This window comes from Marmota monax, unplaced genomic scaffold (assembly GCF_021218885.2).
Source record: "Marmota monax isolate L192 unplaced genomic scaffold, Marmota_monax_Labrador192_F-V1.1 WCK01_AAM20220418_F8-fsc00105, whole genome shotgun sequence".
Lineage (NCBI taxonomy): Eukaryota > Metazoa > Chordata > Mammalia > Rodentia > Sciuridae > Marmota > Marmota monax.
The window spans coordinates 4763064-4779436 of record NW_026692947.1 but is presented as its reverse complement, the minus strand read 5'-3'; the positions used below and the strand labels follow the sequence as shown (position 1 = coordinate 4779436).

The 16373-nt window shown below is 37.0% G+C and overlaps 1 protein-coding gene across 7 annotated transcripts in view; it reads right to left on the bottom strand.

Moving 5' to 3' along the window:
• Syt14 (synaptotagmin 14) overlaps nt 1–16373 on the bottom strand; it is a 257494-nt gene that overhangs the window by 80399 nt on the left and 160722 nt on the right. For all 7 annotated transcript variants that reach the window (XM_058581952.1, XM_058581951.1, XM_058581953.1 and 4 more), the window contains one exon: nt 659–930. In XM_058581952.1, the coding sequence (XP_058437935.1) occupies nt 659–930 (272 nt within the window). The remainder of the gene's footprint in view (nt 1–658; nt 931–16373) is intronic.

Below are 16373 nucleotides of genomic sequence, written 5' to 3'. Positions count from 1 at the left end.
AGTTGTAAGTTTACACTCTAAAACTATCAAAAAAAGTAAATCCTAAAAATAAATACTACCTTATGAAAACACCTTACTGTTCTAGTTTTTAACAAATCCAATGGCAATACTTTGAAATAGCAAAAATTACTTTTTCTGTTATTTTCACATTTTTGTTACAAAAAAAGTGACTTAAATTTAACCAACTAACCACTCTGGATACATGATACTTTGAATTCAAATTGCATTAGTAAAGCTGACCATCATTATCCATTATCCCTTTCATATTCTATAAATGAAACTACAATAAAGTGATTTCAAAAGACTTATAAAACATTAATAAATAATAATAAAAAATCCTAATAAACATAAACTGTAACCTTGAGATGAAATAAAAAGGTAAATAATTCCAGAATATTTTATATAAAGTGTTTAACAACCACCACCACTCCCTATCTTGAACTATCCATCTTCCTTTGGTTGCAGAGGGAGCTGAAGACAAGTTGAGACAGCCTTGGTCAGTTTGTTGGTAAAGACTAGCTTAAGAATGGAAACTGGTACCATAAACTACAAAGGGATAAGACTGTGATGAATCCCATTCTCCTTACCAAAAAGAAAAGCACAAGATTATTATCTTCCAAATAACATCCACTTTTAAACTTGTATGTGCTTCACTTACTTCAGGGCTCAGGACTGCGGTGCTGTCACTTGGAACATCTTCTTCATATCCTTTATTATGAAAACTTTCTATTTCATGACCTGTGCTTCCTTCACTTGAGCACTTGTTATATGAGCATCGTGGACTGTTGCTGCAGTGGGAAAATTCACATTTACCATCCCCAATTTCTGAAGGTGTACATGAGAGATGGGGAGAACCACTGTCATCCTGATATGGTGGTGGTTGCAATTCATCCAGCGGCGGTGTTCTTCTCATTCTCTGAATGCAGTTTCCTGATAATGAATAAAGAATCTGGTCACTGTTTCCAATTAGCCTCAAAATGCAGTACGGTCTACAGTAATTGTAAATAGCTTAAAAACACAGGATTAAAAATTTTGCAGAAATGTAACTATTAGATTTACTAAATCAGTGTCCTTCTTCCCTAGTTGAGGTGCAGAAACAAAATAATCTTGTTTCCACCCCTCTCTTCCTGCAAAGATCAGAAAAAATAAATCATAAACTTAGAGAGGCCCTATTGTTATACACCATAAAAATAAGTTTTTGTTAAATAGGTTTTTTAATTTGGTTCACTCTCTCAAAACAACCCAGCAGCATACATACTTTGTCTTTTCCCTGTGATTTGTGGCCTCTTAGCCAAAGCAATAAAAACATGGTAGGCTAAACAAACATAAAACCTTCATTTTTTTTTTTAGTTTTTTATTTTTATTTTTTTAGTTATTGAGAAGAACTTAAACCTGCTTTTGATTCAGCAGGGTCAGGACTGTGTTTTCACATCTATTCTGGATCTAGAATCCTAAAATGATGTGCCCTATGAATCAGATCCAAACTCTGTTTGTTAATCTCCACCACACAGCAAAAATTTACAGTTCTGCTGTCTTTACTCCATTACATGTCCCCATTCCTTGAGTCTATAGCCCTCCTAAAGCGTGGTTCCTCCTGGTCTACATGAGTTATCTCCAATTCTAGTAATAATTTGAACCAGTGTTTTTCACTCTTAAAAGATTATTTAAATTTTTACTTCAATGATTAAGAATAAACCTATCTGTGAAGAAGGCTGGAGGTGGAAGAGGGAAAGGGATAAGGACAGAGTCCAGTACACAATTTAAAAACTACTGAGTCTGTACAGATAAACCTGAATGCAATACTTAATGTTGAATTTAAACACTTTCTTTTTTTTTCTTCTTTTTCAGTGCTGGGGATGCTCATTTTTATTTAATGGATTATGCATCTCCTTCTACAAATGGGACCCTTACAAAAGAATGTTATGGAGTTCAACTTCAATATTCAATACAGTTCCTGTGTTTTTCCTAAGATCAACTTTACATAAAAACTAAAAACCTCATTTAAAAATTACCATAATGCCTGGCTCAAATGAAAAATATTAGTTTGTATTAATTTAGCAAAAACTTATATATTTGTTCAAAAGTCCTAAATTTGAAAAAGAAAACTAAATGTCCCCTCCCCTCCCATCTTCTCTCTCTACCCCATCTACTGTAATTCATTTCTCTCCTTGTTTTTTTTTTTCCATTCCCCTCACAACCTCTTATATGTAATTTTGTATAACAATGAGGGTCTCCTTCCATTTCCATGCAATTTCCCTTTTCTCTCCCTTTCCCTCCTACCTCATGTCTCTGTTTAATGTTAATATTTTCCTCCTGCTCTTCCTCCCTGCTCTGTTCTTAGTTGCTCTCATTATATCAAAGAAGACATTTGGCATTTGTTTTTTAGGGATTGGCTAGCTTCACTTAGCATAATCTGTTCTAATGCCATCCATTTCCCTGCAAATTCCATGATTTTGTCATTTTTTAGTGCGGCATAATACTCCATTGTGTATAAATGCCACATTTTTTTTTATCCATTCATCTATTGAAGGGCATCTGGGTTGGTTCCACAGTCTAGCTATTGTGAATTGTGCTGCTAACTTTAAAAAAGGATGGCTAAGTTAATATAGTTGAAGCTAAATTCAAGAAGATATATTAAACACATTAAAATCAGCAGCCAAAAAAACCAATTCCAGAATATTAGAGACAAGTGGCTATCAACAATTTATGTGGATTAATCCATCCATTCACATGCAGTAGGTATGGTGTGAACATGTGCATGGTGGGCTGACTGAACCCTATCACACAGTTGACCTCTCCTGAGCAGCAATCCAACTAGGCTGGAGATCTAAGCAGAAGATTTCCGAATCAGAATTCCAGGAAAGCTTTTGTTTTCCTGATAAAAGAAGTCAAACTCTATGGGTACCCCCTTTTCCCCTACCTTTTCACCTGCCTGAGGATGCAGTAATTGCCTTGTGCCCATGAAGTAACTAGCATGAGAATGAAAGTAAGGATGGAAAAGCAAAAAAAAAAAAAAAAAAAAAATAGTTGAAGTATCTGAAACATCATGAATAGCTCTAAACTTTTATGGGTGAGACAAATAAATCCCTATTTGTTAAAAAACAAAACAAAACAAGCAACTTGAGAGTTGGAGTTTCTATTGTTTCTAAATACAATATCAAGTGATAGAACTTATAAATCATTAAACCAATATCCTCCTCTCCTTTAAAAATGCTTAATCAGCCATAAATTAAATTAAATGGCCATATCTAAATACTTACTGTAACAGATGTTAATTAAAATTCCACAATGTAGTGGTTCTAGGAGTCAGTGTACCATTTTTTTTTAAATTTTAATTTTACAATAGAATATATTTTGACATAGTGTACACAAATGAAGCACAATTTCTCATTTCTCTGGCTGTACATGGTGCAGAGTCACTCCAGGAGTGTAATCATCCATGTATATAGGGTAATAATATCTGTGTCCTTTACCTTTGTTCTGAGAAGAGAGATGATCTTTCCCAGAAGTCTCAGCATATTGCCTCATAGATCACCCTGGACAGAAGTGGATCACATGCCTATTCCTAAACCCATCACTGGTAGGAGAAACAGGATTACTATAATTGGTTTAAATTAATCAGATGCCATCAAAAATTTAAAGGTAGGGATGGATTAAGGTACCTAATCATATATATGTAAAAGAGTAGATAACAGAACAATGGGAGGTCAAGGAAGGAAGAAGACAGAGAGGATATTGGCTAGAAAACAAATATGATCCAGTCCTTGTCTTCCTCATCCCTCAATTTGATCATATGATCTCAGTTTTTAATCTTAATCAAAATACTTTTTCTCTCTGTGGCTTTCCTACCCCCAACAACTATTCTATAATAATTATTCCCTTTCCTTTTGCTCTTACCAGCATGGTATAATTTCTTTGTGGTAATAATGGTATTTCTTCTTTCTATTACTTTTTATTAGATTCCTGCTAAGTTGCCAATCAACTAGAGCATATTTTCACAACTAAGTTCCTGTCATCTGGCTCTTGTTTAGATTTAGTATAACTCTTGATTCAGAGATCAAGGCACAAATTACACAAAATAAGTTTGTGATATGTGAATATGCTAACTAGGATCAGTGAGTAGACATCACTACTATCTTTTAAATTTGGAGAAAACAATATTATGTTAAAGTTGTAACCAGAATAAAAAGTTTATTTTGGGGGCTGGGGTTGTGGCTCAGCGTAGAGCGCTTGCCTAGCACGTGCGAGGCCCTGGGTTTGACCCTCAGCACCACATAAAAATAAATAAATAAAATAAAGATATTGTGTCCAACTATAATTAAAAAAAAATTTAAAAAGTTTATTTTGGCCACACCACATTTTCATCGAAAATAATAATGTATCACTTTTCTTCTTTTATCTTTGCTTTATATTTTACTTTCCAAAGCAAAGAACATGCTAATGTATATGGAATTCGAATTTCACTGAAATATATAGTCATAAGAATTTTCCTTTTTAAGTTTTGCAATTATCTCTTCATATTCTAAATGACAACTATTTCTACATAGTGTGATAACTAAGATGTGGCTTAAATTTAATTGACGCTAGAGAAAGTTTCCAACAGTTGTTTATACAGTAACATATTATTAAATTACACAGTAAACATAAACCTTAAGAAGATCTTTCTACTGGGACTATCAAACACCAAAATTATGATGTTCTCTCATTACTTTAGGTTTTGCTTTACTACCTAATTTTATATCCTTATTTAATGGAAATGATAAGTCCATAAAAGGGTTCAATCTGGATATGTCAAAGAATTTTAATTTATCCTCTGCAAACTGCATAGCAGAATAAGTTGAAATATTTTCTTAACCTAGAAAAAACAGTATGCATGCATATGCAGAATATGACCAATAGCTCTTAACCTTATGTTTTAAGATAGTGGAGAGAACCACAGTTCTAAAAAATGGTGATTATTCACAACTGCAGAATTCCCTTTTCAAGTACCTGTGAAAATTTGCCAAAATTTATTACAAGCTGGGTAATAAATTAAGGATCAACACATTTTACAAAATTAGAAGCACAAAGAGGTTGTTATCTGACTGTTGTGGAATTAAACTAGAAACCAGAAACAAAAATATTAGTTAAAAAAAAACTATAAAAAACTAGACAAAAATAATTAGAAATTAAAAATACTTTAAATAACTCATGAATCAAAAGGAATAATAATTAAAATTAACTTATATAATGAAGAGAAAGTTTAAAATAATCCTCATAAATACATGTGGGATGTGGCTAAAGCCATGCTTAGGAGAAAATTTCAAGTGAATATATTGAGGGGGGAATTCGATAAACAATGATGACCTACACATAATAATTGAGGACATTTTTTTAAAAAAAAATCATCAAATTAAAACCCAAGTAGGGTCTACAAATAATGAAGAGCAGAAAAATAAATTAAAAATATGCATAAATTAGAAAGTATCAGCACACTAACATACAATTAATTGAAAAAAAAAAACAACTAAAATTGATGAACTGGTTGAAGAATGTAGTCAGAAAGAAAAAGATGAAATAAGTTACTAACGTCAGGAATAGTATTAAGACATCATTTCAAATCCTATAGACATTCAAAAGATACTGGGTTTTCCCTGTCTTTCCCTCCTTTGAAATGTAATTCTAATGCTATTGAGTAGGACAGAGGAAAGCAGGGGTCTTCAATGGTGGTGGCAGGAGAAGCCAGAGGTACAGAGAAGTATGTCAAAGCCCAAGGGGGAAAAGGGAGACAGATGCCTATCTGTGTGGGAGGTACACTGTGCTATTCTGGGGCCCAAGCCACATAAGAAGTGTGTCCATGGCCATACAGGAAGCAAGGTAGCCAGCATGCAGTGTCAGAACCCAAAAGCGATGAGAAGGGCCTTCATTTCAGGTAGTAGCTTCAAGTGGGGTGTCAGAACTCAAGAAGGAAGAGAGGACAATGGAGGTAGCCCTACGCAGTGTGTTAGAGCCCAGGCAGGGTGAAAAAGTCCAGTAAGGGGATTCAGAATCTTAACAGGATAAGGCAGTTTCCCAAGGAAGGTAGCCTGGCCTGGGGCAACAGAGCGTAGACTAAATGAAAAGTCTGTCCAGACTGAAGGAAGTGGAGTCATCATCTGTGAAGGACTAGAACCATGGAGCCAGGTGCCTGGTATTGTGTCCTGAATGTCCAGTTAGGGTGAGAAGGGTTTCCATGCAGAAAGGTACATGGTGAAAGGTAGTAGAGCATAGAAGGGTAATGTGTCCATCCGCACAGAAGGGCAGCCTGGCATAGGAAACCAAAGCCTGAGCAGCATAGGAGGGTGTACATGTATAAGGATAGTCTGAAGAGTCAGGCCTGTTATGGTTTAGATATGAAGAGTTACCCAAAAGTTCATGGGTTAGAAAATGCAAGACAATTTAGAGGGGAAACTGAGACAGATGTGAGTGGTATGAATAGAATATGAAGTTAAGAGAATAATTCTATAAAATGGGCCCACCGTACAGAGGCCCACATGCTTTCTTTTCCAAGAAGTAATTTACCTGCAGCCTGCCTGGCTTAAGTGGACAGGACATGTCACATTTCTCAGCAAACTACCTGTTATCTTCAAGGGAAATGCAGGTGGGAAACAGTGTTGATAAAAGGAACCCAAGTTACTCTGAAGGAAGAGACTTTTGGGACCCTTTTCACAGACCAGATCCCAAAACTCAGAGAGATGAGGATAATTCCTTCTAATCACAAAACCTGTAAGAAAGTATGGTTAAGAACAGGAAAATTAGAACTGGTCAGTGTAGGCCAAGGTGATCTAGGGTTGTCATGGTAGTGGAAACTTGAAAGTCCGATGTTATCCTATTGTCAGTCAAAAGTCAAGACATAGGCCTGGGTGGGACTTTATGGAAACTTCTTTGAAATCCCCAATAAACTGGAGTATTGGAAAGGCATGCTGTCCTTTTCCTCTGAAAGGACCCACACCTTCCCTTGAGAGTGTCCCCTTTCCCCTTTTCCTATCCCTTCAACAAACTCATGTCTGTTGCTCTGAGTGACAAGTCTGAAATGTTTCTGACTTGATCACTGGCAATGGGGTATCAAGGAGGAGTGGTCTTTGTGCTGCCTCGGTTTCCTGGAAGGCCTCAGCCCTGTAATACTATCAGATCCCACGTGCATCAAGGGAGTTCTCTCTCTTCTCAAATCCTATTTTGTTAACTCTTCTCTTTTGTTATTGTCCTGGATTTTATTCTTCACATTTGCCAGACAACAATCCAGAAGAACACTGGTGAGGCCTACAGCCTGCATAAACCCTATCTGCCAGCAGAAGCAGGGAATCTAGTTTCATCCCAAAACTCCAGTTTTAAAATGATTGGGCTATGAGAACCTTAACCTAATCAGTGCATTGATTCAGTTGAATGGATTAACTGGGTGGTAGTCACAGGTAAGGAGAGTGTGGCTGGAGGAGGTAGGTCACTAGGGGTGTGCCTTTGGAGTATATATTTTGTGTCTGGTAAGCAGAGCTCTTTCTCTCTGCTTTCTGGTACCATGTTCTGAGTTGCTTTCCTCTATCACACCCTTCCACCGTGATGTTCTGCTTTACCTCTGGTTCAGAGCAATGGAGTCATCCATCTATTGATTGAGACCTCTGAAGCTGTGAGCCAAATAAACTTTTCCTCCTCTACATTGTTTTTATCAGATCTTTTGATCATAGTGATAACAAGGCTGACTAAAACAGAGCCCAAAGGGGGTAAGGAAGGCAACTATGCAGGGAAAAGGAGGAGTCTTGGTCCACGCTGTTGAACTCAATTGGGGAGTCAGAGCTTATATAAGCAATGAGGGCATCCAACGTGGGGAAACTGCCCTAGGGGTCAGAGCCCATCCTCTGAGGGTCATGAGGATACCCATAAGTGAGAAAAGCTGCATGGGATATCAGAACACAAAAGGAATGCAAGCAGACAGATGGGAGGGCATGTGTACAGACTGTTCAGATAAGTTATATATTAAGGTTAATGGCGGCCAGGTCTCTCACTGTTAGAGAAGGGTATTAGAAATATGGAAAGGGAAAAAACTAGATCCAGCTCTGTGATGTTGGATTAAAATTAGAGATAACACACTATTCATATAAATATAGTATAGTATAATGTATATGTATGTGAGTATACTTACATATGCACCCATATACAAATACCCTAGCTTCATCCACTGAGATCTGAGACACCACCACCTCAGTAGTGATGAGCATACCTAGACTCAGATCTTGGCTTCTGAATCTATTTTCCACTATAAGGAACCAGGATTCCTTGAAGAAATGGCTAATCCAGATCTACGCCCAGGAAGGTATAATATGAGATGAGAAAAAATGGTTGTGTTGAAAGCAAGGTCATGTTTAAGCAATGATGAGGACATGTCAAAAGAACAAGCCAACTTAGAGGAGTATTTTCCCCCAACCTTCCACTCTTAGCAAATTCCACTAACAATTTGAGCTTTAAAATAAGTAACTATAGTAGTATATAACTCATTGAAGAAAAGAGTCTGTGTGGCTACATTTGAGTAAACTGAAGGATTTAAAGAAAAATTAGCTGTAGATGGACACAATATGTTTATTTTATTTATTTTTTTATGTGGTGCTCAGAATTGACCCCAGTGCCTCCTACATGCTAGGCAAGCACTCTACCACTGAGCCTCAACTCCAGACAAAACTGAAGGATTTTGAGGAATAAGATACATCCATAATTACAAAGTAACTTCCCATAAAATACTTATTAATTACAAAGGGAAACTTTACAGTGAAAAAGTCTGATAGATGCTACCTTAATGAAGAAAGAAAAGTGAACCTTATGAGAAGGGAAAATTCAAAATTCTGCCGTACCTAATAAGATGCAATTAAGGGCATACTTTCACAAAACAGAATAAATACCTGCATAGAATAAATTCCAAGACCTATCAAAATGGACCCAGGAAAATTATGCAACTTAAATTTTATTATAAAAATTGAATCTATAATTGAAAACCTCCTCAAAAAGAAAATTCCAGGCCCAGATGGCTCCATTGGTGAATTTATCACTTTAGGAAAGCAAAACTCCATCAATCTTACATAAAATATTTCAGGTGATGTTTAAAAGTGAGACAATTTCTTAAATTATTTCAGAAGGCTAGCATAACCTTGACACCAGGACTTGATAAAGTATCTTGAGAGGCAAAAAAAAGAAAAAGAAAATTCCTCTTGTTAACACAGATACAAAAACTCTATACACAATGTTGGTAAATCAAACCCATTGTATAAATAGGGGACTGTATCACAACAAAACTGGGTTTATACTAAGAGTATGGGGTTATTCCACATGGATTTAATATTCAAAATATAATAAACCTAATTCATTGCAATGGAAGAATAAAGGTAAAAAGTAATATGATAATTGTAATGGCTTTTTAAAAAGCATTTGATGAAATTCATTGCCAATTTGTGCTAAAATCTCTGTGCACACTAAAAATAGAAGGTAAATTTTTTATCTCCTAAAAGGTATCTATGAAAGTCCTACAGTACACATCATATTTAATGATGAAATGTTGAAAGTTTTACCTCTGAGATCGGGAATCAGACAAGGATGCCTGTTATCACCACTTCTATTCAACAATGTACTGGAGGTCCTAGCCAGTGCAATAAGGTGAGAAAAAAAAAAGATGTAAAACAATTGGAAATAAATAAATAAAACTGTCATTACTCTCAGATGACAATTGTGATGTAAAAAAACAAAAATAATTTAGAGATAATCTATTAGAGTTAGTAAATTCAGCAAGGTCACAGGATATGAGATCAATATTTTAAAAATTAACTGAATTGAAATGAGCAATTAGTAAAATTTAAAAGCAATCCCACATATAATAGTGTCAGAACATCACATAACTAAGAATAAATCCAACAAACCAGCTTGCTATTATTTTTCCAATTCTTGAGTTTATAACTAGAATGTATACTTTTAGTAATCAGTGGATTCCAAACTGGATTACTAAGCAATGGCTATATGATTTAGGAAGGGACAGGTAGAAATCAGCAAAGCTTCCTTTCTTCAGCAACAAGGTGTCCCAAAGGAAAAGCAGACACTTGAGAATTACAGGCTTGGTAAATGCCTTCACTAGTTTGGCCAAAGCAAAAGCTAAAAGCGTTGAAAAACAATGGCACATTATCATAAATTTAGAAGATGACTTCAATTGCAGTTACCACTCCAGATGGAGTATCCTAATTGAGTAAATTAAGATGGCCTTGGTATTTTGAGATGCAGCTTTAAGAGAGCAAGTGAATTTTCCTTTGTAAAAATCCAGAGAGAACAGAAATTAAGAGACTGTTTTCACTTGGCAATATATCTATTGTCCTGCATCAGGGAAACAAAAGTATTCTTTCTATGCCACAGTCTATTGTGTCCTTGGCTGCAAACTTCCACACTATTGGATAATAACAGGTTTAGGCTAACAAGAGTAGAAGAGCTGAAGGATGAAGTACCTTGGGGTAAGATGTCATTTGAGATGAAACTGAGAACCAAATCTGATGAGAAGGCTGGGGGAGAGCTTGCCATCTCAATAAAGTTCCTGAGGACCCAAGGAAGCGATGGAATATTCCTCTCAAAATCAAAGAGGGTTTATTACTCCAGGTCTGTCTCCCACAAAGGAAACAATAGGCTTGTTTGGCCTCTACATTTTGAAAGCAGCACATCACCTATTTAATTATAGAGCTCTGACTCACAGGTAAGATAAACAGCTATTATCTTTGAATACTGCTCAGAGCAAGATAAATTTCTCCATATGACTGAGGAGAGTGGAGGAAGCTCAACACTTGACCATCGAGACCTGTTAAACCAAACGGTAGGTCATGATATAAAGAAATATCACTGGCAAACTCTGATGGTAGAGTTGCAGTGGAAGTCTCCAGATTTTTTAAAATTATTTTTCTTTTTGCACCTTTAAATGCTTATCAGAAAACAAGTATCAGATTATTTTTGTACCATGCCTTGAAACCCTATCTCTGCTTGGTTTATTTTTCTGATAATCTGAAATAATCCCTGCAGTATCTCATTTTTTTGGTAGCTGCCAAGGATCTGGCTGGACAAAAGAACTCAAGAGGAGAAAGACTGGAGTACTGGTGTGGTGTGGACTGGAATGGCTCTTAGGGTTTAAAAATTTTTACATACATGAAAAGACAAGTATGTGTCAAATATCATAATTTCTGAAATTTCACTCCATATATACCAAACTAAATTCTTTCTAATATAGAAAAAGTTTATAAATTTTATAACAATTGCATTTACTCTACCTCAATTTAAAATCTTAACATTTATCATTAAACTTCTATTTATTCCAGGAATAGCATCAAGAATTTCCACAACTGGGTTCAGCATGACTTCTCGCCAAATGAATTTCTAATCCCTATCCTTATCACATTACTTTTTGATCAAAAAAGATTTCAAATGTTTCACTATAATATACATGTCAGGTTCTAATTCAAACTCCCTATAAGCTATATAGTATTATTATAATTAAAGCATTGCAATTTTGTGTATTGTGTTTTATGAAAGTGTTGTGTAACTAGATGCTCTGTAGTTAACTGTGGGTTAAAACAGTTGGCTAGTTCATGATGCTCATGAGGCTGAGGCCATATGTTCATTTCTCCAGTTGTGTTCATTATATACCATATTAAAAACTACATCATTAATTATGCCCAGGAGAGGACTTAGCTTTTCCCAGGTTCTGGGCACAAAATATTTTTTTCTTGTATAGTATTACAGTTCTACAGAACCAGTTCTTTAGTCTTTAAATGCCTATATCACATTTAGGACAATATCCTGTTTTCTATCATGCTCTTAAAAAAATCCTTAGTAACCAAGCCCCTATTTCAGCTTCATCTTCCAGGAACCTACACCCAGGACTGTTACACTCCTCAATCCAATCAAGGCAATATACTAGCAATTTTTTTGATTGTGTCATATTCTTTTATGCTGAATTTCATATATGTTCCTCCCTCACCTAGGATATCCTTCACACTCTCCCCTCTTTTACTTAGGTAATTTCACATAGTGTCCTTCAAGAATTACCTTAGATATTACCTCTTTGAAAGGTTCATTCTCTCCTTTGGTCCCAGTTGTATCACACATCCAAAATACACGTACTTACCATACACACTGGGCTAAGTATTTGTTATTATTTCTACAGCATACTTTGCTCTTATCATTCACAATGCATTGCAGTTATTTGTTCAGATGTTGTCACTGTGAGCTCCCTGTGAAAGTAGGTACTCTCTTATCTCTGCACCTACAGTGCCTAGCAACACAGTTGCTAAAACACAATAACTAAAATGCTTTATTGAATAAGGGGCAAGATAATTTTGGCAGAGCTATTTCTTCAAGATGACTGGTATGGCAGTGAGACATCTGGGTTCACAGACCATGAACTTAGTCTTTTCCTTTTGTTTTTAACATTAAGGAACAGAAAAGCAGATGATATTTATTGATGCATGTTACTCACTGCCCAAGTTTTAGAACTTCTCTAATTAAAACATGTTAGAGATATTCTGTAATGTTGGGGGGGGAATCACCACCAAATTTTTTTCTTTCTAGAAACAAATATGAAAAAGTCTAAAAATGGTAATTAAAATGGGGCTGGAGTTGTAGCTTGGTGGTAAAGCACTTAACTAACACAGATTAGGCCCTGAATTGGCTCCCCAGCACCTCTCCCCATACATGCTAACTAAAATAATCTACAAACTAATATTATATATTTGGAAATGACTTAGGATTTCTTTCAGGGCATACTGGAAGATGTTCTGTTCACAAAATTGCCTAAATAATTTAATAAGATGACATATAGGAAATCCCTACTAGTGTTCCTGTTATAAAACCAATTTTATTTATTTACTTGGTGCTGGGGAATCAAATCCAGGGCTTCACACATGCTAGGTAAATATTATACCATTTGGCTACACCCCCCAGTCATCTGATTTGATATTAAATATACTGAATAGATATTTCAAATCCATTGTTATAAATTTACAGAATTGTGCTAAATAATAGCAATTTTTAGATAAAAAAGATTGTTAATTCTCATAAACTCTCATAATACCAAAACAGAAAATTTAGGGTTAAATTTATATTTTATCACCTTTAAAACAATATGAAGGCAACTCAGTATCAATAGCAGTAAGTAGGATTTCTTCTTTTTATTTTGTTCAACTACATTATAGAAACTATAACACCCTTTGCAAATTAAATTCCTGTTGAATTTGGAAACATTGTCTAAAATTATCTTGCTAATTTTACTTATTATTTTATCAGTTATATCATTTATCAGTTATATAATTTTATCATGTTCAAAACAATTGGATTTTACCCTACAGAACATATAATGAATATTAAAGAAATTTCATTTTCTATCCAAGAAGGAGTAGATGAGCTTTTTTTCCTGTAAACAACAATAAAACTGGACAAAATGTATTGAAACAAATGTTTTCAGGTGTTGGGCACACATGAAGAATGAGAAGGGAACTGGCCAGCTCTCTGCCTGCAGAAAACTAGAGAGAGAGCAGGGCAATACAGTCCAGCTGGGCTGTGGAGGTAGAGAAAGGTTTGAAGCTGTTGGAATGGCTGGAAACTATGTGTCATGACAATGAAAAGGAGAAAGCTGTAAAGAGAAAGGGACCCCAGAAGCCTGGGTAAAGGACCCACATGTGTCTGTGCTCCTCAAGTGGCTGTACATGCACCCAGACAGCGCACCTAAGGCTCACCAGAGAGCAACTGTTATGCATTGAGTTCAACACAGAGACATTAAAAGCTAATCAGTGCTGGGGAAAAGGCTGTGCTGGCAGGGGCAGGGAGATTCAGAATTCCTTCGGGTTGTGGATACTTGGAGCTTGCCAATAGATGAAGTCCTCTATTTTAAAAATTTACTTTATAAATTTAATAATTTATAGAAAATAAACCTATCCACATCGATAGATTGGATAGATTAGATTTTAAAGAGCCAAAGGTTTTTATTTAAATGTAGTCTTTTGACAAATGTATGCAGTTAAGTAACCATTGCTGCGATGGAGATAAGGAACATTTCCACATTCCAAAAAGTTCCCTCATGTCCCTTTGTCTCCCACAAATTCAGCCCCAGGCCAAGTATTAATCTTTTTTTATTTATTTTTTCTCTACTAAAATTATGCCTTTTTAAGAATTTCATACAAATGGAATCATTCAGTATATAATCTTTTCCATCTAGCATCTTTCCACCTAAATGCTTCTGTGAGAAAACTATGTTGTTACGACTATTGGGAATTTGTAATTTTTTATTGTTAAGTAGTACTGCATTGTAAGGATACCATGATTCATCTATTCAAACTACTTTCCAATTGATGAACCATTTTGCATTCAAACCAGCAATGCAGGCTGGACACAATGGTGCATTTCTATAGTCCCAGCTACTTGGGAGGCTGAGACAGGAGGATCATAAGTTTTGAGTTCAGCCTTGGCAACTTAGGAAAACACTGTCTCAAAATAAAATGACTGGGATGTTGCTTAGTGGTATGTACAGCACTTGCCTATCATACGTGGGGCCTTAGGTTCACTCTCCAGAACTGAGAACAAACAAATAAGCAAAAAAACCCAACCAAACAAAAACAACAGAAAGCCAAACCCCAGCAACACATGAGAGTCCCACTTGTTCCATATCCTTACCAATATTTGGTGCTGCTAGACAGTTCAAGTTTTAATCATTCCAGGGGGTGTGTAGTTATATTTCATAGTGGTTTTAGTTTGCATTTCCATAAATAACTAATGATTTGAGCATCTTTTCATGTGCTTATTGGCCATTCAGAAATCTCTGGTGAAGCATCTGTCCAAATCTTGTATAATTTTAAAATCAAGTTGTGAGCTTCTTACTATTAATTAGTAAGAGTTCTCCATGCAAACTGAACACAGGTCCTTTATGAATCATGTTTTTCAATATTTTCTCAGTTTGTGCCTTGCCTCTTCATTTTCTTTTGAAGAGCAAAAGGTTTTTATTTAAATGTAGCCATCAAATTTTCTTTTATGATTCATGACTTTATATCCTATTTAAGAAATCTGTGCCTAATTCAAAATCACAAACATCTTCTATGTGTACTCCTTGTATTCATTAAGTTTTTGTTTTACATTTATGTACATGAACTCCATGGAATTAATATTTGTGCATGACATAAGGCTTGAGACATTATCTTCCATGCAGATACCCAGTTTTTGTAGTTCCTTTTGTAGAAAGAGGCACCTTGCTGTTGGGCCTGGGTAATGAGGGCCTGATTTCTACTTTTTTCTGTTTCACTGATATATATGGCTAGTTTTATGCTAATACCATGCTCTATGATTAGTGAACCTTTACTCTTAGTTTGAAAACAGGTAGGACACCGGCAGAAGAGGAGCAGCGGCCTGCTGAGAGGCAGAGCCGCCCCCTCCCCCTGCGCCGGCAAGGTAGATGGAACTGTGACCACACACAGAGCAGGCCCAGCGGCCTGCTGAGGGGCAGAGCCGCCCCCCACCCCCTGCGCCTGCCAGGTAGGCGGAACTGTGACCACTGACAGAAAAGGCCCAGTGGCCCCCGGAGGGGCAGAGCTTCCAATCACTCCTGCAAGGTAGGCGGGCCTGCGACCCACCGGCAGAAGAGGAGCAGCGGCCTGCTGAGAGGCAGAGCCGCCCCCTCCCCCCGCGCCTGCAAGGTAGACGGAACTGTGACCACCAACAGAACAGGCCAGACCTGCAACCGACAGACAGAACAGGCCCAGTGGCCTGAGGAAGGGTAGAGCCGCCCCCCCTCCCCCACGCCTGCAAGGTAGGCGGACCTGCGACCCACTGGCAGAACAGCCCCAGAGGCCTGCAGAGGGGCAGTGCCACTGCCTGCACCTGCAAAGTAGGCAGAACTGCGACCACCGACAGAACAAGCCTAGCGGCCCGCAGAGGGACAGAGCCGCCGCCTGCGCCTGCAAGGTAGGCGGACGTGCTACCGACCGGCAGAGCAGGCCCAGCGGCATGCAGGCGTGGTAGGCATATTGCCCCAATTGGAGGAGGGGCAGAGCCGCCGCCCGCGCCTGCGAGGGAGACTTTGCAACTATACAAGACCAATATAAATATATAGGGGGAAAATTCAATACCACAACAGTTTCACCAAGTAGAAAGGAACAAGAACAGTATGAAGAGACAAGGAAAGAAAGGACCACAAGCAATGCAGGTCAACTCAACGTTAGAAGAGGTAATAGCTGCAGCAGATGGAATGTCAGATAAAGAATTCAGGATATACATGCTTCAGATGATCTGGAGTCTCAAGGAAGACATCAGACAGCAAAATCAGACAATGAAAGATCACTTCAACAATGAATTACATAAACAAATCC